At 26.3% G+C, this 27180-nt stretch overlaps 2 protein-coding genes across 3 annotated transcripts; one reads left to right on the top strand and one right to left on the bottom strand.

Annotated features, from left to right (window-relative positions):
- Positions 1-3957: 3957 nt before the first annotated feature.
- On the top strand, positions 3958-12979 carry LOC129981974 (ribosome biogenesis regulatory protein homolog). Its single transcript, XM_056093053.1, has 12 exons — positions 3958-4107; positions 4188-4260; positions 6643-6681; positions 6853-6891; positions 8241-8342; positions 8436-8511; positions 8624-8731; positions 9476-9516; positions 9712-9819; positions 11746-11847; positions 12161-12189; positions 12792-12979. Exons 1-12 carry the CDS (start codon positions 4010-4012, stop codon positions 12916-12918), a joined length of 942 nt encoding a protein of 313 aa, XP_055949028.1. The 5' UTR covers positions 3958-4009; the 3' UTR covers positions 12919-12979.
- A 3620-nt stretch (positions 12980-16599) lies between these two features.
- On the bottom strand, positions 16600-27013 carry LOC129981885 (fucose-1-phosphate guanylyltransferase-like). 2 transcript variants are annotated; one of them, XM_056092924.1, is made up of 6 exons: positions 26877-27013; positions 25489-25576; positions 24749-24922; positions 22889-23173; positions 21535-21747; positions 16600-18327 (listed from the first exon to the last, which is right to left on the bottom strand). In XM_056092924.1, the coding sequence occupies exons 2-6, from the start codon at positions 25562-25564 to the stop codon at positions 17321-17323; spliced, it is 1755 nt and encodes a 584-aa protein (XP_055948899.1). In that variant the 5' UTR covers positions 25565-25576; positions 26877-27013; the 3' UTR covers positions 16600-17320. The 2 variants fall into 2 exon arrangements, with proteins under 2 accessions (XP_055948899.1, XP_055948900.1); XM_056092925.1 differs by having other exon boundaries at positions 26929-26996.
- Positions 27014-27180: the final 167 nt, after the last annotated feature.

Raw genomic sequence — 27180 nt, 5'->3', positions numbered from 1 at the left:
AATAATAAAATAATAATTGTAGACGAATGGTTTTTAAAATGAAAACCTTTTAATTAACAACGAACGGAATAAGTTTAATTCTATTCACATGTTTCTGTGTTCTGTTAGATTGATTGATTGAAATGGGATGAGAATGGGATTAATGCCGAAAGAGTGCATTTAATAGATATTAAAAAAAAAACTTCAGAGATTGGAGAATGATCCGAAGATACTGCTTATTAAAAAAGCTTTTTGAATAAAAGCTTTAAATGAAGATCGATATTAAGCTTCGCAAAAAGATTTGACCTATGAATTGCGTATTTGGAACAAATTAGTTTAGTTATATTAACGTCCCATTTTAAAGCAACACTAGAGCTAATTTGGAAAGGACTTCATAATTTTGAAACGCTGTCAGATGACGTGGACGACACCTGATCTGACGCCCCCCCCCTCTCCAGAATTCCACACCACACCAGCAGGAGGGTGTTTGACCCCGACGGATTTAACGTGCACCAGACCCGCTTACACGATGATTCTTCGGTGGAATGGGGTCAATTCACGGTCACGTGTCATGTACCAAATAAACCGCTTCTGTTCAATTTTCAATCGTTCTGCGCATGTCGTGATGTCTGTCGATAACGTTGATGAAACCATCGTTTTGTAAATATTACGCTAGACGATCAATTATGAAAAACTTCTGATTTTTTTTTTAAAAAGATATTATTTTGAATTATTTAATCCAAATTTTCGTAGTTATATAATTTTATTTTTTATATTCAAATTTTAATTAGTATTTTCAATGGAATTATTGTTTTTGCATAATTAATTACCATCGCTTTTTAATTCGTTTGGTGCCACTTTATTCTTTCCTTTCCCATATCCCTTCCTTTTTTATCCAAAGGATACATTTTGACAAACGACTATGGCAGTGTTTTTGAAAAATTACATATGTTCGTTTTTACATATTATTTAAATATTATTGAATGTTGAATCTTATGAATATAGTTCTTTTAAAAAATAATTATTACTCTTAGATAAGTTAATATTTTAAAGCTTACTAATAAAATTATTACATTTTTTTTCTTATGTAATTATTTTTATTAATATTGAGACTTTAATGTTTTATGTTTGCTCAGAGGAAAGAACATGAAACTCAAATTAGTATATATTGAATAAATTATGTTTACAATTTCAAATTATAAAATATAAAAGGCATAGATACCTTTTTTTAAATCTATGCAACTTAATGAATCAGTTATTTCATTTTAATTTGTAGAAATCCTTAAAGGAAAACAAACTGAATCAAATTTTCATAATTTTTATTTACACATTACAAAAAATATATAGATAAAATATATATGATAATTATTTGGAAAAATAGGATCAAATGGATGTTTTAATGCACTCACTAATTCAAAAAAACTATTTACTATTTATCAACATCTATTTTTCTAGACACTTAGAAATAATATAAACACAGTATTGCAAGAATGTCAATGTAAATGATGAAGTTTTATTCAACAGAAACATCCTAGATACTAAACAACATTTTTTTTTATCACCAATAAAAACATAATGTTGAACAATATACTTTTAAAGCGGAACATTTATGAATTTTTTTAATGCTAAAGTTACATTGATAAAAATTACATTGAATGAATATCATAAAATAAAACAAAAACATATAATACAGTAAATTTAATAAACAAGAAAAAGATCATGATAAAAATATATATTTAGAGAGAGAGAATTAAAATAGGATATAAAGAGTAGTTGAAAGAAACACTTTTATGCTTTTACAGAATTTTATAATTCAAGATTGATATGTTAAAGAAATAGAAAAAAAAAAAAAAAAAAGAGTCCAATATTTTTTGGAATGAATTTCTTTCTTTCTTACAGAATCCTGAAGTTCTTGTAGCTCATTTTCCAAATTGCTTATTCTGTCGATTATTTCAGAAAAAGTAATAGTCTGGGAAGAAGCAGAGTACATTCCACTGAAATCAGAATTCATATAATTTTGCTTAGTAATCAATTCTCTTGCATTTATATACTTAACTAAATGACATGTGTTTTCAAAACTTAAATATATATATATATTTCTTATATATAGCATTCAATTTTTCAAATTAAGAGCACTTTTAATAAAATACATCAATTATATATATTATAACAGTCAACAAGAAAATTGGATTTTTAGTAGTTAGTAAAGGATTCACTTACTAAATAAATCTTTAAGAAATTTATTCACTTCCACCTAAGTTTAGCATTATAGCAGTTGTTATTTTTGCAACAGGAATTTGTTTACTTACATTAATTAAATTTAGATAAAATTTTGTAGAAAAATGCAATGTAACATTCATGTAAACATTTTAAAACCTTCTAAGCATATTCAAAATTATCAGAAATTTCATCAAATGTGAATAAAGTAAATTAGAAATGCACTCATGTTTTTGTTTGATTGTTTTTGATGGCAAATCGCTTACAGATTTCTTTTTCTTCGAATAGTTTTTCTACCAAATTACTGGAACAGCTATATTTAATAAATGGACACACACTGAATGAATTCTTCAAAATGATCGGAGCATATCACCGACTTCGAAGGCTTGAAAAAATCTATACCAAAGCTATCAACCCAAGTCAGGATTGTTTAAAGGAAAATAAGAAAACATTTTATCATGACAGTCACTCTTGTGTTTCGCATTAAAGCATGCATCTATCAGCACACCAGTATTTCTTCTGTTAACACATAATAAAAGGAAAGAAAATGACTCCAAAAATTATAACTTCAAATGTAAACAAAAAAATCCGCTTCATACTCGGCGGAAAACGTTAATGGCAGACTAATCGACGAAAGCGGTGCGGATGAAACTTAAATGCCATGCGCGAATAGGTCATGACATGTGACTTTTACGTCACATGAATTGACTCCATTGGGTCTCGAACTTCAAGCCCTACGTTCCGTGGACGAACCTTACCACCAGGCCACCGTGGCCCCTTTGGAGCAAAACAAGATGATATGTTCAATGTTGTTGTTGTTGTTTTTTTTCTAGATTACACACTTGGCAGTTAGGAAAATTGTATAGACCAAATTTATTCAACGGAGATGGAGTTATAATCATTCAGTTTAAAGACGTGGAGTTATAAGATCTTGTTTTATATTTTTGAGCCAAAGTGTAAGGGAAAACATGGTAGGAACATTGTCAATAGATTCTTGATATTTGCTATTTTGGAAAATGTAACTCGTTTTTTGCAGTGAGGTTTCCTGAAAATAAGAAATTAAATCCTCTGGAGCAATCCAGGGGACAGCAATGGGTGCGACTCAATGGCCGTTCTTGTGAATACGTCCGCCTTTTTATTTCAACGTATTTATGAATGTCCTGGAGACTACACCAAGGATATTTTCTGATTTAATTTCCCCCGCGCTTGAATTTTGTCAGCTAATGTGTGAAAGACTTTTGTAGATTTGATTGTAAGGCATTTTAAAGCTTGAAGGCCCAAATAGCTGTCTATCAACAAAAGCAGATTTTTCCTGCTACTGTGTTCTGTTTCTGTTTATTCTGTTAGCATAAATAACAACAAAAACACGCGAAACAAAGTCAGTTGCCACAATACGAATACTCGCAACGCAGAAGAGAGTGAATCACAGTATAATAAAATCGTTAAAGGAAACTGTGGTCATCGAGTTCGTTCAAGTTCCTAAATAATATCTTTAAATAGTTTGATTACTTGTAATTTCTTAGTTACCTTTCTATAACGTATTTTTATAATGCTACAAAAAAATCCTAAGACAGTATTTGATTAATGCTTTCAATTGGATGAAATAAAGTAAATAACATTAATTTTTGGAATTTAATAATGATATTGATGGTAGTAAAAATATTTTACAAATTTCGTTTGTTAATTATTTTTTAATATTACTAATTATTGTTATTATTATTTCAATTTTGACAAAATAAACAGTACTGGCGAAATATCGAAGTGAAGTGATAGAAATGTTATTGAATCCTTTTTCGTTTCACGTTGTTTTAAAATGGCTGACCACGAGGACTTGAATGAAGTTTATACGGAATTAGATGTGGGTAATTTATGTGTTACTAATGTTACGCTATTGAGATCATCTCTCGAGAAGTAAGTCGTGTTATTTTGAATCCCACCGAATTTCTCTGCTGTGGAAGTGAGTCAGAATTATATAGGTATTTTCTTTTCAGAAATTACAGCGAAGAGAATCTAAAACGTTTAGCAGTTCAAGGAACTCAGAAGCTTTTGAATGAAATTTTTAAGGTAAGATTTAAATTGCCTTTTCTTTCTTTGTATATTGAAGTTCTTTGAATGAATTGTTTGTTTATATTTTGTTAGTATGTCGCCTTTTTCAATTGACACCTCTTGTAGTAATTGAATAAAGCAGTACTTCATTTAACAAGCACTAATTGATCCCGGATCCTTTTCGTAAAGCGAAACCCTCGCTAAACAAATAATTTATTTCATAGAATTCCATGTTAAATAAGACAATAATTCCATTTCGAAAAAAAATTATGAAATTCATAAAGTTTGTGTTTCTTTTTCCTTCAAGAAAGTTATCTAAAAACATTCATAGCTACATTTCAAAACTTGGTTAAAATGAGGCACAGCATTACTTTGTGATTAGGATAGTGCTTCTCTATACACAATGCAATAATTTCCCATGCCTTCTGCATTGCCCTTATTTTGCTGGAAGGCTGTTGCTCTGCTTAGGCCATTATTTCCTCTTCTTTTGAACGAATGTTATCTGAAACTTTTTTTGTGACATAGAATTTATTCAATAACCTTTTCGATTCTGGCTATGTTCTCCCCCCAACTCGTCAATGCCATTGTTATCCACCTCTAGCCCCATATTCTTGTTGATTAAAATTTTACAGATACTTGTAGGAACTCCTTAGTGTCGTGTTGAACAATTTATATGGATAAAGCTTCTTCCTTGTAAAAATACGGATTCCTTTTAAAATAATGCTCAATGCAGAATGATACACAAGATACAGGTTAATTTTGCATTTGACATGATGTTTTCTCATCACTTATTCAGCAAAATATTACTCATGATGAGTGTCATCGTTTTTATACATTTTCTTTTGTTCATTATGGTAGGTGCTTGTTGAGCATGGTATGACTGGTGTAATATAGGCAAACTTTCTAATGTTTATAGTAACTGTTCAGTCAGTGCATGACAATTCCATAAATGACGAAGCAGGAGTTGAACTTTCATAGGTTTATTTTCACACATAGATGGACACGGACATTTCTAAGCTACCACACAAACACATCACAACACAAAAGACGGGAGAGAGAGTATGTACATGTCGGCGTCTCGAATACATCTGGTTAGTGGAACAGAATTTCCCCTTTTCTCCACTGGAGGGAGTCAAAACTCTAATAGTAACCTACAATGATTATATATGAAATTTTACAATAAATTAGCCAGTTTTAAGTTATGCCAAATAACACTGTAGAGAATGTTTTATTTCATGCTTCAAAATGGATTTTTCAAAGAAAATATTAAATATGATGGTTTATGAACAGCTAGTAACATTACTCATGTGGCAAATTAATGAACTTTCAACTCGGATTGGTTGTAGATGTATTCTTTGATGAAGATGTTGATTCAAGATGTCTAAACATAGTGTTTTAATGAATGAAATGTAAAGACCCTTTGGCAATAAATAGTTTAGTAGCTAATTATGACCAAAAGTAACTTTTTTGTAGCAAAAAGTCATTGTTTCTTTTAATGCTTTATAAATGAATTGGCCACAGGGTCAGATTATGTCTTGTAGGGGAGAATACAAGTTTCATGTATCCTTTCGCTGCAACTTCTAAACCTGAGAAAAAATTGTGATTTTATTTTGATATAAATTTAAGTAATTTTTAAGTATAAATATTATAACAAATTGATATAATATTTAATTGAGGACGTTTTCAGTATCATATATATTAAAAAAATTATTTTAAAGAATTTGCTTAAAAAGTTTTGAGACTTTTTAATATTATCAAAATACTTCAAGGTAAATTTTGCCAGAGCTATTTACACAAGTGTCCATCAGTTGATTTTGCGAAAAAGTGGATTACATTAATTTATAAACAAATTTGGAAACATTAAAAAAAAAATTACGAGAATGAAGTTATAAAACTGAAATGGATCTTGATTTTAATTGGAAAGAATTCAAATACATGATTCTTATGAATCAAATGAAACAAAATTAAGTTACCCTGATAATACATTCCAAAGAAGAATATTAAAGCATGGGGCTTAACAAAGTCATGAGACACTAGGCAGTTGCTTACTTGATAATCTGGTCCTGCCAAACTACTGTTTATTCTTTGTAGAACCATATTTATCTTAAGATATTTTAAATTGCATTGAAAAGGTGTATATATTGTTGTATAATGTCAATATTTGTTTTTAAACTTGATATTGTAAGTTGCTAGAGATTGTCAATTATACATAAATATCTCACCCTTGTTTATATATTGGACTTGTACCTCACTGAGTGTATTAACAGGTTTTGTCATTCAAATGTATTTATATGTATACATACATTCATTGTTAGGGTGAATGGGTTTTTTTTATATATATAATTGTTGAAACAAATATATTTGCTATATTTAGTAATGAATGTCTTTTTTTTTTTCTAGTTACCCAGTCAATACCATGAGCATGTTCCAGTGGCTAAAGTAAGTCACGATGTTTATTTTTTCTGAATACATTTTTTAAAACAAATATATTGTTCCTTTTTTTTTTTTAAGATTAAAAAATTTAAAATATGTAATCTCTTATATTTATTTAATTTTGTGACATTACAAGTTTTTGTCTTATTCTTTTATCCTTTTTCTTCATATTTCTAGTTACCAGAACCAACCTCAATTATTCCACGTGAAAAGCCTGTGAGTACCATTTAAACATTCTCATTGTTATTATGTGTATGAAATACTTTATGAAGAAATATGCATATATTTCTTCAAAATTCAATTATTTTTATTCTTTATAAATTTTTTTAAATGGTGCAATATTTATTTATCCTGTTAAGATTTCTTTGTTAAAATTATAATGAGTGTAGTCCATCTTGCTGAATAGGATGGCAGAAAGCAGGAAAAAGAAGCTGTGATTAAGTATTTTGTACTTATATATAGTTTCAGAGGCAAATTTATTAAAGCAGCATAGAAATAAATAAAAAAATTTATTTCTATGGGGAAATCAAAGCCCCATACAACTAAGAAGTTAATGTTACAGTGAAGCTAGAATTCGAGAGATTAGAAAATAATTGTTACATAGATAATTAGAACATAGATTAATTAGAAATTATTATCTTATATGTGTTAAAGTCTTTCATTTTGAGTGTCTGATTTTGCTACCTACTATTTTGAATTATTTCAATTCTATCTAATCATTTTGTTTCAAATCGGTATTACTTCTTATGGGATAAGACATTTTGGGTTAGCCAAGAAAATAATAAATAAATAAAATAACACCTTAAGATTGAATTTTTCTAGAATATGTTTTCTGTTGCAGTTCCTTCTATATCAAATTGAAGTGAATTTCGAGATTTAATTATTCAGTAATGGTGTCCAAAAGGATTGTAATGAGCAAACAATTCTTAAAAAATTTTTAAAAAAGAAATTTGTTAAAATAATTTTGGTTGATATATACAGCAAAAGTTTACTAATAAATAAATTAAACAGAAATGAAAAGATCATCTTTTTACTTTAGTCATAACCACTACCCTTTCTCCCAGATTAATCAACATCTGTAATAATCAGCGTTAGTCTTTAGCTGAAAGAACCAATATACCCATTGTTAACGTACACAGTGTTCTTAGTTCAATTCATTGATTAACAGCTGTAGGACTGCAGTACAAAATGCCTAGGCAGTATTGCAAGTTCAACAATCAATATCTAGCATGAATACACAAAATAAATTAATTACTCTTTACTATTGAAATTGTATCCCATAATTTCAGAAATTTACACTTATGGTATGAGATCTCACTCATCGTACAGGAAACATTTGCGTTGTGCTAGAAATTGTTTTTGAAATAAGTCGATACTTTTGAACGAAGAAGAGAAATACAAAAATTCAATTTCAAAAACCTTGTTTGACTATGTGTGTGTGTGTGTGCTCAAATTACAATAAACACACATAATTTTCAGTATCTCTTATTATAAGTTTGAATTGTTATATTCATTAATATATCTTTTTTGGACTCTTAAGTATATTATATAATTTTTATTTATAGATTCCTAAACCTAAAACCATGACTAAGTGGGAAAAATTTGCAAAGGCAAAAGGCATCAAAAAGCAAAAGAAAGAAAAGCTGGTGTTTGATGAAAGCAATAAAGTAAGTTAATTATAAATAAAGCTTACAGGGATATAATTATTAGTTATTTATAGAGGGTAATTTTATATTTATTTAAATTGTAAATTTTTTTAGGAATGGAAACCTAGGTATGGTTATCGAGGAATCAAGAATAAGGAAGATTGGGTTAAGGAAATACCTGATAATGCTGGTAAGAATATTAGTTTTTTTCCTTTCTTTGCATATAATAAAATTTCCTTTATCAATTCAAGATAGGTTTACAATATGTAATTTTTCATCTTCTTTGCAATTGTTTACTTCAGATCCAAATGAAGATTATTTTGGAAAGGCAAAAGAACAGAAAAAGGAAAGAATAGCCAAGAATGATTATCACAGGCTGCGCAACATTGCCTCAGCTACTAAAATGAAAGGTAAAGGTTTAGTATGGTGGTAAATTTTATATATCTATAAATTGAACATTTGTTATCTTCTAATTGGTAATTAGCAATAGGAATAGTAGTGGATTTAAAATGAAAAGCACATAATATTTAAACAACAACTGTTACACATAATCTTAAAAAAATGTTTCTTTTGGTACAATAATTGGTATTGAAATATTGTATTTTAAAGATTTACAGTTTCTCTATCTGTTCCTAATTTCAAAAAAACACTTGTAATTTTAGTAATATTTTTTATGAAAAAATTTGATTATAATAGATTTGTATTTTAAACTCAACTTTGCTTCTTTTAATTGGTGAAGTTTCATAATCTTCAATGGCAAGTTATGAAAAGACATACAAAGTCTCTAGATTTTGTATATGTAACAAAATTGTGTTAATAAATTCATTATCCATGTGTACATTTGTTTTATATCAATACATATCTATTTATCATATATAGATTATACTCATTAATACTGAAATAATAAGATAGATACTAAACACAGGCTGTAACAAATATTACAAAGTTGCCGTAGCATAATTATTAGTGAGCATCTAAAAAGAAAATTAAAATTGTGAAGCTTTTGTATAAGAACTCTTTTCTTTGAATTCTTATTGTTTTTGGTTTCTTCAGGTATATAAATGATTTCTAAGATGCTTTGTTGTTATTTTTATGAAATTTTAATATTTCTGGCAATCTGATGTATTAAATTAATTTTTCTGTTTCTTTTATAGTGACAAATTTGGAATCTGTTGATTTAGCTGATAAGCATCAGGTATTTTAATCTTATTTCATTTTAATTATACATTTTATTTATTTGTAGTGTTATTACTTGCTATAATTTTTATAATTTATTTTCATGAAATTAATTGATATTTGTCAGAATGGAATCAACTATTTGAGCTATTTATAATAAAAAAATCTTTTTTTTTTCTTTTTTTTTTTTTCCATATTATGTTTTCTAATTTAGTTGTCTCGATCTTTGACTTCCGCAAAATCAGCAACTGCATCACTGGGTCGTTTTGCAGATAAATTACCCAATGAGAGGGCACCCAAAAATAAAATGCAGAAAAGAAAGGTATTATGCTTAAAAGTTTGTTGCTTTGTTTTTTAGTTTGCTCCTAATTTTTCTTCTCAATATGTGAGGCAATCGTGCCATATTCTTAGAATATTAGCCTTTTTGCATGCAAAAGAATTAAATTTCATATTAGAAAAAATGATTATAAAGTGTGCTTACTATTTTTATGAATCTGCAAAGATAGAGGCTAATTATATTGGTACAAGCAATGCTTTTCTTCCTATTTCTATTTTCTTTTAATTTAAATGTAACATAAACTGCGTTTGCAGACTGCTAGCTTACTGTTTTTGTTATAAATAACACTAACAAGTTAACTGTCTTTATTTCTTAGCATAGAAATGATCTATAAGCAGAAAATAAAATTTTTGTATTACAAACATCATGCTGTGTTTATTCATATAATTGATTTTGTAGTAAAGAAAATTTAACTTTTGTTCACTGTTTCTAAATTGCTGTTCTGTCTCCCCTATTATCAATTACTTATTGTTATCTTCATGTTAGCTGTTAATAATAAATTATAAATCCTAGATTAAGAGGGATTGCGCTTTCCTATTATCATGATAAGAAATAATATTATCAATTGCAAAATAATTCATAGTAACTTTTTGCAAATTACAGATTAGATTTTATGAAATAAATTATTATATTATTGATTGTTCCAAAATTTAAAGCAAAATTAATTAGTTTTAAAATGTTTTTTTAAGTGAAGTACTAATTGAAATTTTAACTTTGATTAATTTCACTGTAGGAGACATTTTATTTAAAAGAAGCAATGAAAAAAACTGAAATCTATTTACATCACAATACAAGTGCAAAATAGACAGAAATTTTTCCCTTCAATAATTTTATTATGAGGTCTAGATAGGGATTTCTTTGACACATGCCAAATTAGGAAAGGGAATCTTGGATATCTTTAAAAGAATGTTGTAAGCATTAAGGATTTTTATCCCTTCACTCGGAGCATGCGAAAATGCTAAGAGCAGCTGTTTTATAGAATGCATGTGGAACTAATTAAATAGATAGAGGGAATTGGAAATAAGAGAATATTTCAGAATGAAGTTAATATCGGCTAAATTAAGATTAAAAGTAGGAAATTAATTAGAATTTCAATTAACTTAAGGATATATGTAATGATATCTCTTAAGGCAACAATATATCTATCTATACAATCAGTAGAAACAGCTTCTTTGCTCTCATCTAGTTTGAGAAGATGATGTAATTTGAGTTTTGAGTTCACTTAGATTTGTTGGCAGGAGTTCTACTTAATCATAGTATAACATAAAATAGATTACAAAATTGCCATATCAAAATCCCAAAGCTAAACCTGTAATCTTTGGTTCTTGATTAAACAATTATGGGAAACTAGTAATAACTAAAAGGGCCTTTTTGTTTTAATTTGCATACTAGAAATATTCAGTTGAAACTTTTTTTTTCTCTTTATATGCTAGTTTATCTGCAATTCATAATTGTGGAGATCAGCATATTTGTAATATAATGAACACTTTTATTGTATCTGCAGTAAGATGACCCACGATAGCATAGACTAAAATATTTTTTTATCTCTAGATTAAAAACCTTTTGTGTTTGGAATTATTTTCCATTCTTTCTCATTCATATATATAATTAGTCTAACCACAATATCCTATAATGCCATTTTGAAAATTTTTAACAATATTAGAACCTGATAAAACTCCTGAATATACTGTTTAATTTATCTTTTATCTATTGCATATATAGTATTTGTGTCTTTTAGTATTCTGTAATTTGAAACATTTAATAAAACTTTTTTTTCTCTGAAAATATTTATTAGTTATATCCAAAGTCAGTTTATCTAAATATGTTATCATAAGGCTTGTTTTCAAATTAATAATTTTATCTGTTTTGCTAATAATAGCATGAATTAACTCTTCTAATGAATTGTTTCAGTTTAAACCCAACAATCCAAGCAATTTAAGAGAAGAAAAAGAAAATAATTTGAAAATATTAGAGAATCTAGAAAAGAAGATGCCCAAATTGAATGTACAGGAGGTAAGATGTTACTACTTTTTACTTAATTTTTAAATTTCCTTTTAAAAACAGAATCCTTTATTCATTAATAACATTTTTAAGGCATTATTTGTACTGTTTTAAAAATGCAAGTAGAATTTGCTCACAGTGCTTCTCAAAATTACATTTGATTATGCTAAGGAAAAAACTGTTTAATATCTGCCTTAAAAGAATCTAGAATATTTTTCTAATTATGTTACATAATTTTATGTAGCATTAATATAAATGATGATTAAATTTGATGATAGTGACATAATTTATTATATTTTTAATTCCTTTTTCTTATATTTTATAGGCTGTTCAACGCTATATGGCAAAACCTTTGTGAGTATTTTATTTCATATTATATATAAATTTTATTAGATTGATAATTTATGCTTTTAATATCTGCATGTTGCTATTAACTATATTCAGAATAAATTTTATATAACTATGCTAATTGCTTATATACCTGCCATGGATTGGTCGGGTTTCTTTATCTTTCATATTTATAATTGTATTTAAAGTATTTGTAATAAATTTCAGAACTAATAAAGGTTTGTTCATCTTATATTTGACCTTTTAAATTATTTACATTGTAAACTGTGCAATGGAACCAAGCATATTTTTGACAGATTTTTCATGTAAAGACTTTGTTTTTTTAATGTGGTCTCCTTTCTCTGTATAATTTTTTTTCTTTAATAGGTTGTAGAAAATTATTTATTATAGCTATTTATGAAGTTTCAGTACATTTTGTATGTGTGCGATTTTTATTTTATATGCTGTCCCTATTTACCGTTAACAAACAGGTTTGACTGCACATTTAAAATGCTGTTCTGTATGTGTGGCTCAGGAAGTGAATTACTATGTTTGTAAATATATAGCATTTTAAGTATAATGTTCGAATTAAAATCAAATATTTATACTTTATTTGAATCACCTTACAGAAAAGAAGGAAAAACTGATGAACAAGTCCAGTCCAGAGAGAAAAAATACAAGTCAAAGAAAAATAAATTTATGAAGAATAAGTTATATCGAGCAGGGAAGAAAAAAGGGCCTCGAAATGCAGCTTAAAGCACATTTATCTTGTTGAAAAAAACTTGTACATATTTTAATAAAACCTTGTAAAAATACATATTTGTGGTTTTATATACCTGTCTCTACAACATATATTCATAGGATACTGAGATATTTAAGATCTTTTAACTTAATATTAAGTTAAAAAGAATGCAAAAATTAATCCATGATATTTAACTGAATCTCATTAGAAAAGTTATTTTTGATCCTTTTTTTTTTTTTTTTTTTCCCTCTGATTTTGGAACCAAGAGTATTGCAATTCTATTTATAATAGCTAATAAAATTATGGTTTCATTACCTTTTATCAAAGATAATTTGGTTGTAATTACTAAATGAATGATAGCTTTAAAATTCTATGTGATCTATAAAATAGTAGTATGCATGAAAATAAATAAAAAATATGTGTAAAAGATATTTAAAATATACTCTTAGGATTATATATATACAAAGACAGAGTTGCATTATTATATGCCATATATCTTAAAATCTGCGACTTTCAACTAATAAAAATTTAAATGCCATGTAAATTATTAGGAGTCGATTGCATTCTAATTTTTTTAGTTTTCCACAACCTTCCCCTCCCTCCAGAGATTATTCTCTCAAATTTTGTTTCATTACGCTTAAAATTATGTTATGGTTGCTTAACTAGAATTTTTTTCATAACTTGCTAAATGCTGCAATCTAAGAAATGTCCACTCATAAACATCAAGTTTTTCTCAAGATTTTATTTTTGCCATTATCTCAGATGCCATCTATTTAATGAATGCTTCACAAACATGGCAATGAGACTATGCTGTAATTTCAAGTCTAGTTATCCAAATATAATGTGTTATTTAACAATCTTTCTGATATTTTTTTTATTGCTGAAGAGCCATCTAAAATTATAAGAATTTTGAAAAGGTCAATCCAAATTAAATGCTTTCCTACAGAAACATGCATTAAGTAGGTGGATTATATGCAAAAAAAAGATACCTCAAAAAAATTATTTTTATTATCCTTTTATAGTTTCAGTCACTATGAAATGTTATATGAAACAACCACTTTCATAACTTTGGTGAAATTGGTAGATAATTTGCTAAATATGGTTCCATCTCATATATTGCCTACTAATTCAAGAAATCTGAAACTCTCAAATAATATTCATTTCTTTTATATAAAAAAAACTGAAAAACTGTTTTTTGGGCTGAAATACTCAGGCTAAAAAGACTGGTAAATGAAATGCTTCATATTAACAAAGCTAATTCTATATTTTTGAATGCCTATTCAATGATCTATGTACACATATTAAATAAAGTGAACATAGATGTTGTCTCTTAACCATAAAATATTTTAATTGCTATTTCCTTTAAATGGTTAGTGTGAAGCTTTTGTGTTCAAAAAATTGCCCAAGGTCCCATTAATAAAGATTTTAAAGAAAATCCTTTGAATAATTAAGCAGTTTATCAAGTTCTTTTCTGTTCCTGAAAACAACAGCTCTATTACAGATACATTTACAGCATTGAAGAATAAAGTGAAAAAAATCATTATATTATGATATTTTACCAGTTAAACTGAACTTTCATTTGCTTGCAAAGAAAAGTTTTTAAAAATAACAATGCCCGGAACTTATTTATCTGTCTGCTTTTCCAAAAAAGAAAAGAAAATGCTGCTACTACTTTTTTAAAATATTTAATAATATGGGGAATAATTATTATTCTCAAAAATGAACGTTTATTATTCTAAAATAATATGAATGTGTGTTGCAAAATTAATAATAATTATGCTCATTTATGAAACAATTTCCAAAAATTTTTATTTTGTGTTGCTATTTTATTGTTTTAAAATATGTATATGCATTAATATTTTGAATTTTTCTAAATTATATCAGATTCTAAATTATACACAACCTTAATTTCAAAGTTTTTTTTTTTTTTTTTTTTTTTTTTTAATGGAGTTGCAATTATCTACTGTCTCTCACCTTAAATTACAAAAGGGAAAGAAGAAAAAAACAGATTTCAAAAAGTCAAATCGTAGTATATTCAATGTAAATATCATTGCAATATAATAACATGTCAGAAGGAGAAACTTATAAATAATTACTTAAATTAGTATATTGAATGTGTTTATATATATATACATATAAACTTGAAGAAAGTCTTTTAAAATCAAATAAGTATTTTTTGGCATAATGTATAAAAGTTACATTATTTACAAAGTTAAGATATTTTCTAGAAAAGTGGTTTTTAATGAAATTTTATGACAAAGAAATTAGAGTGAGTAATTTATGTTCTACAAATATAAGAAATTGTTAATTTTGTCCAAAAAAATTAATTTATAGTTAAATTGGTTAATTTTATCCTGGCTTTAAATAAATAATTTATTGTGGATATAAAGGCAACTGGAATGAAAAAAAAAATTCCTCAGAAAAGGGTGTGTAGTACAGATTCATAATTGGAAATAAAAGGAAAATTATAAAATGTTATTAAATATTATTTAATTTAATTAATACAAATAGCAAAATAAAAACTATATCTATTCTCTTTTTATAGACCAATAAATGTTTAGTGCATAAAGTCCATTATGTCGTCAAACAAATGTATTAGGAAGGAATAATGAATTATAAAATTTTAAATTTAGTGGTACCTTAAAGTGCCTGCCAAGCAAATGCTTGTGGTTAGATGCTAACATACTTTTCTTTAAATTTCAAATTGGCTTCATTTACATTAATAGTGCAGTTGAAATTTTATACAAATTGTGTCATATTTCTTAATTCACTGCATGCATTTAAAACACAGTATTAATATTAAAATAAATCTTGTATGTTTTCAGTTTTTTTTTAAATCTCTTTATTAAGTGCTGTTTTGTTCCAAACGAAAGTATTTATGACAGATATGTTCTTAATTTTTAAAAAAATACTGTAAGAAAATATCGAATATTTAAAATTTGGGGTATTTAGCTTCATCAAATTCAAGAAAAGAATAAATTATGCTTTTCGGACTTTTTATAGTAGATTGGGTCCAAAATTTGACCCACAATTCAGCGTTAACACAACATATTGATATATGTCCATGTTGTATTTTTGAGTTATCAAGTTAAATGCATGCAAATAGATAGATTGTCCACTGGCAGACTTCATACAGATCTGCAATATTTATGATTAAACCATATTGAAAATTTCATTCTTCTGACACATTGAATTTAAGAATTATTACATTCATATGAATGTCTGCAATTTTGATGCAAAAACCATACACTGAATTTCTTCATATAATATATTCTATTTCAGTCGCAGATTAATATATATATAATTCCAAAACGTGTTTTTTTAGGCACAAGTTCTAAAACAGTAAAGATTATTCAGAAACTTAAAAGTCCAATTTTTTGATGATTGCAATGCTTTTTCATTTTACACGAGGAAGGGAAAATGATGGCTACAGTGATTTATTTTCTTCAGTAGAATTTGATGAATCGTTGAAAATTTGTAATTTTCTTTGAAAACAATTCCTAACTATGGTAACTATCAGAACTTTCTGATCACATGAAAAAAAAAATGCACATTTAAAAAAAATAACTGAATTATTTCTACTCAAAAAAGATGAAATGAGAATCCATTAAATAGTTTTAAATTCTTTTTATTATTTAAAAAAATACATTTACTAAATCACTTCTATACATCATTAAAATAATATAAAATAATTTTTCATCCATGCAAATGCATTTTAGAGATCACAAGGTTCAAAAGATAATTTAAAAATGATAAAAATACAGTTTTGTTTATATAATCAATTAAAACCTCATTACTTTTTCACTGAATGTAATTATAAAAAATATATATATATGGTAGAAAATTAAGAAATAGACATTTTCTTACACAATATTTACAGCACAGTATTTGCTTTCCATCTTTTGAATCAAGGAATGCTTTATTTCATTAAAAATTTTATGACTTAGGATACAGTTTTAAATATTGGGAAGGTAAATTATTTCTAATTGGAAGTTCTCACTCTTTTTCAGAAAGATAATTTTAAATGTGAATTAAATGTTTGAAACCAAATGAACAAAATTAAGGATTCATAGTTAAAACATTTAAATTTTTTGTTGAATTTTATTTTTGTGAGTCGGAGTAAAATGACCATAAGGAATTCCACTTAAAAATTCCAATTATTATACTAAGAACATGTTTATAGATTTTATATTCTAACTGAAAAAAAATTAAATGATGAAAAACAAATTAAAAGAATATAAAAATTAAAAGTTTGGCAGCTATTCAAAAAGTTATTGCTAAGTATACAACTCAGTAAAGCATTTCTTTCATCTTATTGCATTTTCGAAATTTATTACATTTAAATTAAAAATATTTCATATTTTTAAAAATTTTTGGTCACCTTTTTGGAAAATTATTTGTAAATTTCCTCATTTCTTAACTTCTGTATTCTTTTTGATGCTTTATCTTTTCATATAATTGCTTCTGATAATTTATCATTGCTTCTGTATCTTTTTGCATTAAAATATCTCGCATTGAGATCCATTTTACCTTCCCTCGATGCAGTGTGTAGTTCAGGTCAGAAGAGCTGCATTCATTAACACATAAGATAAATTCAAGAGTCTTTTTCAAGGACTCTTCAGCACTAGAGCACACTGGAAACAACTTTGCATCCCACAGAGAAACTGGATCACAATCAGCATCAAAAACAAGATCATCATGCATCAAGAATACTTTCATTTTCTTTCCAAAAAACATTGTTTCAAGAGCATGTTTCTGTTTATGTTCTTTTTTGATGTTTTCCCGTATATTGAAAGCAATTGTAACAAAACCATCTTTTAGTATTGCAGTGTGCACAAGAGTGTTATCTGGAATGCCAAATGGTAACCTTTGAATAGCAAAACCATCAATTTGAATATTACTAATAATACAATTTCTTCCGACATTTATGGCAACATTAATATCACAGTATTCCAAAATAGAAGATTCAGGGACAACAGACAAAGGATGGATGATAGAATTTACTATTGTCCCCTCAATATATAAAGGAGCGATTTTTGGAACAGAATAAGAAATGAAAGAGCTTCTTGACAGAGGAAAAGCTTCGCCAAACTTATTTTTACCACACAGACTGTCAATGTATTCATCCATGGTCCCTAAATGGTGAAAGTTAGAGTTTTTCAGTACTAAAATAGAAAGATTTGTTCCATGTAAATCTCTATATAACGCAGAACGCATGGATGCTAATGTTTCACTGGTAACTTTATCTACAATATATGAAGGACTAGCTGACAAACCAAGAGGTTGTAGAAAGTCCCCATAAGAACTGAGTTCACATTTCAGAGGTTTGTTCTTTTTGTAAAATTTTATCAGTTTCTTTGTAATTGTGTGATCAAAGAAGAAGGCACTGTCACTAAAAACCATCTCTTCTTCATCACTGGCACCTGAAAAATAAAAAAGATTATACTAAATAAATAATTAAGACAAAATCATTAAACTGGACATTCACAAACACTCCACATAACATCTATGGAATGATGGCACTCTAAAATCCAAAAGTCCACCAGTACTGAAATGGTGTGAATGGAAAGTTCGATATCAACTCACATCAATTTAAATTATGTCATTTGAATTAAGCAAAAGTAGGAGAAAGGGGTATGTAGTCACTGCAGAAATAAAATCCTTGAGAAGTTTACAGTAAAGCCTACAAGGAATGTTAGAGGATGTCCAACTTCATGATCTTTTAAAAATTAACATAAAACACATCACATAAACATAAAAAAAGCAAATACTTTTATATCAACAGAATTAAAACCGTCTCTCTGTACACCTATTAAGTGATATAAAAATGCATCCACAGATTTATTTAAAGACAAAGTAATTATTTCAACAGTGTTTCTGATTTTGAAATTTTTCCAAAATTAATTTCTGCCTTTTTTTAATCACAAAGAAAAGAAATGATACTTATAAGACTGTAGCTGTCTTTTTATGTTTCCTACAACAAAATTTAGAAAAATGATCCTTTTAATATATGTTATTTATAACAAAGATTAAAAATTTTTAAGAAAATGTACTTTCTATTTCATAATTTATCTCAAGAAACTTTTAACATAAATAACAAAAGATTCCAGTAAATAGTTAGAAAGAAATAATTTCAAACTATAATAATTTAATTTAATCAATTATGTGGAAAATGCATTAATGTACAAAAATACAAAAAAATGTGAACACTGGTAAAAAAAAAAAAAAAATAGAGATACTTTGGCTAGAGGCCATAATTCATTCCCAAATCTTACTTGTGATTTTTTCCATAGGAATTCATGTAAAATAGGACAATGCACTCCATTAAAAAAAAAAAATTCAAACAAATTCATAATAAAAAAAATTAATTATTTATAATACATGCCTTTTATACAAGAAAATTCTCTAAAGATATTTGTCTCTGTTTCAAAATTTGGTGAAATATGATACAAAATTATCATTAAATGAATTTGTCGAGCACATAGTCACTGCCTATGGGCCTTATCAGGGTAATGTTATCCAGCACATGAAACAATAATTTCCCATGCTTTCAGCAACTCTCTTAATTCACTGGAAAACTTTTGTGTATATTTTTCTTCCACTCCTGACCAAATCTTCTCCGTAGCTTTTTACTGTGACACACAATGCCACTCTAAGATCTCTTAGATATTTATGGTTATTTCTTTCACCACCTTATCAAGTCATTGCTAGAACCTCTAGCTCCATCTTCTTGCCCAAAGATAAAATCTCGTTGATTAAGGCTCCACAGGTACTTGCTCAAACCGTTCGGAGTCACATTCAAAGGTTTTATTCACCCAAAATTTCATCATTGTAGATATAAGAACTCTCTTCAAACAAGTGTTCAATATAGACTGATACAAACCAATTCAGCATGTGACGTCACAGTGCCTAATCGCTACTCGTTCAGCGAAACATCATTCGTTAAGCGAATTCCTTTTTTATATTTTATTTTACTAATTATTTATAATTATTATTTAATGCATGCCAAAGCTTTGCTGCGTTGAAGTTTTCAGGAGAAAATTTGATTCTTTCCTGCAAAAAAACATCCAAGTGCAATGTAAGTTTTATCTTCAATGCTTATATCATTAACCACAAAGTTTTAAAAATTTAGCCCTATAAATTTCATTATATGAGCATAAAAAAATAAACTAAATCTTTTACTAAAATGTTAGCATCAGTGTTAAGACTGTTAGCTGATAGATAAATAAAATTTACTTTTTTTTTCTATTTGTATTTTGATTTCATAATACTTAATCAGTATGTATCATTCATCATTATATAATATTCATTTATTCATGAAAAATGAATATTTTATTTCACAAGCATATAAATTTATTTTTGTTGATTTCCTATATCGATAAATGTAAAATAGCTTTCATTCACACATTACTGGCAATATAGTATTTTATGTAAACATTTTAAAACTGCAAAAGGTTTCGCTATAAAAAACATGAACAATGTTTAGTTACACAATCAGAAACACAAATCATAAACCAAATGTTCACTCGATTTTTATATATATTTTTAATTTTCATATTAGAAATTTTTCCCCTCTTTTCTTTACTTATTAAGTGATCCCACTGATGTTATCTCCAACTTTTTCTGCACAAATTTTATTGCTTCAAATAAAAATAGAAAAAAATAAGCAACTAGTAATTTTTAAAAAAATCAGAGCACTTTTTATATAAAATATTTTTAAAAGATAGATATAGAAACAAAGAGCATCTATCAACCAAATATATTAACAATAAATTAGATTTAAAAGTTATACCTACATATATAATTTACTAAAACTAAATTAATTTGTAAAAATTAATGAGAATCTCTTGGTTTACTTTTTGTATTTTCTCTCATAATTTCAAAATTCCTTCATAAAATGTCAGAACAGCAATTTAATTCTTAGGCCAATGTTTAAAAATTTATCAAAGATAATCAAAAATATCGCCAACAAATATTAAATAAGCAGAAATTTCTCTTTTTTTTATTACAAAATATTTAGTTTCGTATGCAACAATCATAAAGAGAAACAGTTTGGTCTGTTCATCAGTATAATCAAAAAATTGCAAAGTCGTAATTTTGGAAAAATTTAGTAAAAAACTTATTTATTAATTATTTCTTGATTCTATGAGTAACAACCTATGGGTCAAGGAGAAAAAATAAGAGGAAGAACACTCATAGATTAGCTACAAGGATAGAGGCCCTCTGCTTGATTTAAAAGCCCTTATTATTAATAAAACTCAATGATAAAATATTTTTTGTTTAGACATTTTTTGCCATTAGTGGAATTCATTTAAATATTTTTAAATAACAACAGCATAAGGAATTATATTCAATACAGAAAACATATTTTTAATATTATTTCAATACAAATTTTTAAAAAACTGTTGATTTAAAAAAAGTTAAAATATATAAGTGATAAAATGACACATCATCAAGCAGTAAAGATTTAATATAAGCTTCATATTAAGCTTATTATTATTCATATTAAGCTGCTTATATTAATTTGTTTTATTTTATTTATTTTTATTTAGAAAAATTATGAAGAATACAGAACTTTTATAAATAATAGAAATGAATAAGAATATATATATATATATAAACATTCTTACCAGTAAATGCAGAATTTTTAACTATAGCTCCTTTATCATGCATTTCTTCTATTGAAGGTTTTTGAAGTACACGAAGACATCCACTCATAAATGTTGAACCTCCTTCATCATTTTCAATTTTCGGCAAAACATAAACACCATGAGTTGTGCCAATAATGACAGGGGATGGATGTGCCAAGGCAGTAAAACCTTCATTTTCAAATGTCCATGAATCTGTAAATACAAAAAAAAATTGGAAATTATATATATATATATATATATATATATATATATATATATATATATATATATATATATATATATATATATATATATATATATATATATATATATATATATATATATATGTATGTGCGCGTATGTGTTACAGAAAAATCTGAAAGTCATCCAATTGGTTGTATGTTAAAAAATCCAGTAGCCTCAATAAGGAATAAAGATATTTTATTCTACATGAAAACACAGTATACAGGTAATAAAGCACAGACAAATCGTACACAAATCAGCACTTTCAGTAAATAGCAGCACATAAATTGCAAATCAAAATTAGTAACCTTAACAACATTAAATGCTTAGAGAGGATTGACAGGAAATAAACACATCAAAGAAAGCTTTCACTCGACTCATTTAATCAACTGACTGACGACTGATTCCTTTTCTTGGAATTTTATAGCCTCCATGAAAATCCTCCAATATTCTACAACAAATGGTAAAATTCAAGTCCTACTGGAATTATCGCTAAAATGTTCGAAAATTCCATCACTTTTGTCACCAAATTCATTCACTAGACATCTATTATAACTGTAAAACTATCTTCCTTACCATGAGACTTACTGAACACAGAAGCTATATTATAAATTCGTAACAATGTATATATACATCTTACAACATTTCTAAATTTCTCTAATTGAAGACATATAAAATGTCATAGTTAATTGCTAGCAATTGTTATTTTGATATTTCATCAGATAAAGGACTACATATAAAATTAGAATTTATTTTAAATATAATTCATTATTTATTTGTCAAACGTACTTTTAGTGTATATATAAAAGTTATTAAATCCTCTTTAGTGTTACATATCATTAATTGTGTTACAAATTGTCTTTATACAAATATTTTGAAAAAAAATTATATTAAATAATAAGATAACCCTTTGTACCTAAATTTTAGATTACAGTATAAATGCATGGTTGTTGAATTCAGTGCAAGTCAAATTATCTCAAAGTTTATAGTCTTGATCAATTTAGCCATTTATCCTTCAAGAACATTGTTATGAATAATTATACATTACAAATTACTAGATATACAAAAAAAAATTGTACAATAAACAAATAAATAAAACTTTAAAAAATACCATTTTCAGATAGACTGAAGCTTATTATAGCATCCGAACTGGCCAGAAATACTCCTGGTGGCATGTGTTTTAAAAAAGGTAAATATGTTGCCAAAATGAGATCTAGCATTTGGTATCTAGATTCTCCAAATGGCAGAGGGCTAAATAACTTTCCTAGTATAGATAAATTTGGCAACCTCTGACTGTAACCACCAGCAGGAATAAGCAGAAAGCGCATATTGTACATATTAGTTCCATAGATTTCAAATATCTTATCTAAAATAAACATAGTAGATCCTCCACAACCTAGAAAAGAAAATCCAGTTCAATATAAAAGAAGGAATTCATTAAGAATTTAAAAAAAAAGAATTCATCACTAATAACTAAATTTTAAATTCAAGAATTAATAAAAATTTAAGAATGATATATGCAAATAAATAAATAAAAAAATAAAAAATAAAAATTTTAAACCAAATAAAATAGGATTATTTGTGAATTTTTCAATCAAATATAACACATAAGAATAAATAAATTTCAACATTCTGGAAATAATCTTTCAGAAAATCAAAAATTTTCTTAAGAAAATACTTTTTTTAACAATTATAATATTTTTTTTTCCAAACTTTCACAGCAATTTTTAAAAAGTTTCATTACAAAGTATTAAATTTAGTCTTAAAAAGCTAACAGTTGATGGTTATGAAAAGACAAAAGATTTAGAAAACATCTTTCAGCATATTTTTAATTTCGGGGGAAAAAAAAACCTTATGAAAAACATGCATTTCAAATTTATAATAATTTGAATAAAAAGAAAACTAAAATTAGAAAAATTAATTTACTTCGATGAAATTTTATTAAAACCAGTTTGAATGAAAGGATTTATTAACTAAAGATAAGAATGCAAGAATATTTTAAGACTGAGTAATACAGCAGCAACTGGTCTCAGTGTACTGTAAATAAATTAATAAAAACTATTGAAAAATAGCAGATAAATTATATGAATAAATTTTATACCCTCAAAGTTTTTAAAAAAAGTATTTTATATTGCAAATAAGCCATTCTATTTTTACATTAATTTATTTAAGTTAATTTTAAAATTTTCATTGATCAGTTATTTCATTAATCAGTCACACTTCTGGAAATAAATGAACAAATACCCTAAGCTGACATTTCAGAGCATAAGACAAATATTAAAAATATATTTGTATAGTAATTGGTTTATGGTAATGTGAAAGTTTTGATTCATGATATTTACTTATATCAGTTTATTTCTACATACTACAAATATTAAAGAATATCATCTTACCTAATATGTATTTAACTAAATCAACTACACAAAATTCTGTCTCCTGAAAATTCTCATTAAACCTATTAAATGTACTACTAATCTACAAATGTAAAGTTGTACATTAGAAATGAACAAGAGCACAATGGGATTTAAATCTACATTTTAAAATTTTCAAGTCAAGCAAATTAATCTTGCCATACTTACCGTGTATCGATAAGTAAAAGAAACAAGATAACATTCACTTATAATTAATTGTAATAACTAATGAAGAAAAGACAATTTTTACAGAAAAGTGCTGCATAATGAAAGAAACTAGGAAAATCTCTATACAACAACTGAAAAAGCAGTTTTTGTCAAAATATATGTACGATTTTTTATTTGCAAGATTACTATTTATTCATTATTTTTATAGTTAAATCCATGCTTTCTTAGATTCATGTCAAACAAAATCAGTCATAATTATCCAATATGAATACTAAACATTTTTTAGCTAACAAATGATAATAAGCAATCAATAAGTAAGCCAAATATGTAAGTGGTGAAAAAAATTAAGTTTATTTTTAGAAAAAAAAAAAAAAAATCTAGTAAATCAGTACCAATTTTATATCCTGGAGGATCAGAGAAGACATGAAAAGGAGTAGAAAGTGGAATTTCTCCTCTTTCTTGTTTCTCTTGAATTTGCAACTGATAGCCTTTTTCTTGGCCTGAGTCACTTGCTGATATAATAACTGCATCCCAGAATGGTATCTGCGACAGAGATAATGTTTTTCCTGAAATGTATGTGTTAGAAAACAGTAAATAAATGCCTATTTGATACAAAAAAATTAGTACTAAGAAATAATGTTAATGTTTTTTTGTTTTTTTTAACTCAATGCTTGGAGAGAAATACAATTTAAAGAAAAATCAAATTTCCAACAATAATTTTTAGTTATTAAATATCATTAGCATAATAATAATGCACTCATAAAAAATTTTACAAATGTAATTTTATTGTACTAAGAAGTTTCAAATTTACAAAGAAATGCTTTTAAATTCAAAATCATTAAAATACTAAGAGTTATTAAATGTTACCAATTATTGAGAACTGCACATAGCAACATAAATTTTAAAAAACTGCAAGTTTGAATATTTTCTATTGAAGATGCATAAATCTTACATATAATAAAGGTATTTTTCATTTATTACTCACTATTCAACTTAAAAAAAAACCTCCATATTATTTTGAAAAATAAATATTTAATTCATTTCAAAGTGCAAATATTACAAACATACTAAAATTTACATAATATTATCAATATAAAAACTTGAAATTCAGCATTATAGCTTAAAAAATTACCTCGTAATGAATTATAATTCTCCAAAATCTGAGACATGTACTCAGATATGACAGAAAGGTTTTCTTCTGAATTCATTTTGAATTATGCCTGAAAAGGAACAATAAATAAAACTGATAATCTTTGAAGTTTTCATCATAATAATTCATGATTAAAAATTGTAAATATTAAAAATGCCAAAAAAAGGTAAAAATATTACAGAAATTGCCAAAAATAATAATTGCAGGTAATTTCAATCAATTGCATTTAATAGTAATTTTTCAGCAATTCAATTAAGTATAAACTCTGTATCCAGTCTTTTCAACTATTTAGACGATTGACTGCTGGTCACTTTCCATAGTTACCAACATATAAAGAGATGCTCATTTGAATTTTAATATGAAAATAATGTTTTCTTTTTCTTTTTTAGCATTTATATTATATATACTTTTAGTATTCAGTTTTAAATAATGGTTCAAACTGCAAAATGATAACATTCTGAAAAATCAAATTTTTACATGATGAAAGGTAAATATCCCTCTAATATAGTTGGGACAACATAATTAGTCAATTAACTTAATTCAGAAGTTTCTCAACACATAAGATATCACTCACACAAAATTATGATACTTTAGATAAATAAGTAATTTATTTTGAAAGAATATCTTTAAACTTTTGCATTTTAAAATCTCAATACCAAATTGAAATATAAAGCTCAAAAAAAGGAGGGGGGAGGGAGGGAATAAATTTGATGAAAGCAACTTTCTTTTAAATAAAAATTTGCATAAAAATTCATATTATATTAACTTATTTATTAATCTTCATTAAGAAAACTAACCCTTGAATTATATATTTTTGTCCTAAACAATGCTTAAAGTGCTCAGTAAAAATGTATCAAGATAATGTTAGAAAAAATCATTAAAAAATGCTACACAAATGACTTAAATGAAAGAATTTAAAGCCAAGAGCAAATAAACATCAGTGGAAAACATTTTCCACCATTTTCCACTTTTCTTACATCTGACATGCCTATCATTCAATTGTACAATTAAGTGTACTATGGTCATTCCTAACTAATAGTTATCTTCATTAATATCAAATATTTCTACTTAAATTCCAGTTAAATCATTTAATATCTAGTGAATATATAATATTATATCTTTCTTACAAAACTGTTAAAACAAAACGATAAAAATTGCAAATAAAAAATTATTAAAATTAAAATATTGAACAAATACTGACAAAACTTTAAAAAAAAAGCTTCACAAAATGCGGTTTAAAAGAATCAAATAATATCATGTTATTTCACGCTTAAACTGTTGGAAAAATAAATCCAGAATATTTTTTTTTCTCGTTTTGTTTTATGATACTAATATTTAAAAGAATTCTCAAAGAAATAGTTTGTTACTACCTAAAGTTTCAACAATGCTTGAATTTTAATCATATATTAAAAAAAAAATTACAGACAAATTTCATCGCTTTAATATGGGAGTATTCTGACAGCTTCAGACGAAAAGATAGATAAAAATGTTTTGTTTGTGTACAAACGTGCAGTCGCAGTGTCAATAAAAATATTAGCAACATTCACTTCAGTTTAAACTTCAGACACATAGATATCAAAATAAAAAAATGAAATTCTCTATAAAACCTTCACAAAATGTATATCCAATAGATATAGACCACTAAATATTTCTAAATCACCATTTTATCAATTA

Source organism: Argiope bruennichi, chromosome 8, assembly GCF_947563725.1.
Source record: "Argiope bruennichi chromosome 8, qqArgBrue1.1, whole genome shotgun sequence".
NCBI lineage: Eukaryota > Metazoa > Arthropoda > Arachnida > Araneae > Araneidae > Argiope > Argiope bruennichi.
The sequence above is the reverse complement of the archived record's forward strand: the minus strand, read 5'-3'. Positions and strand labels throughout refer to the sequence as shown.

Excerpts from the sequence above, each read along its gene's own strand:
- LOC129981974 (XM_056093053.1), top strand. The coding sequence starts at position 4,010 with ATGGCTGACCACGAGGACTTGAATGAAGTTTATACGGAATTAGATGTG. Across the intron at positions 6,682-6,852 it reads AGCATGTTCCAGTGGCTAAA|TTACCAGAACCAACCTCAAT; the intron begins GTAAGTCACGAT and ends TCATATTTCTAG. Across the intron at positions 8,732-9,475 it reads CTCAGCTACTAAAATGAAAG|TGACAAATTTGGAATCTGTT; the intron begins GTAAAGGTTTAG and ends TTTCTTTTATAG.
- LOC129981885 (XM_056092924.1), bottom strand. The coding sequence starts at position 25,564 with ATGAATTCAGAAGAAAACCTTTCTGTCATATCTGAGTACATGTCTCAG. Across the intron at positions 21,748-22,888 it reads CTTCAGTCTATCTGAAAATG|ATTCATGGACATTTGAAAAT; the intron begins GTATTTTTTAAA and ends TTGTATTTACAG. Across the intron at positions 18,328-21,534 it reads TAAAAATTCTGCATTTACTG|GTGCCAGTGATGAAGAAGAG; the intron begins GTAAGAATGTTT and ends TTTATTTTTCAG.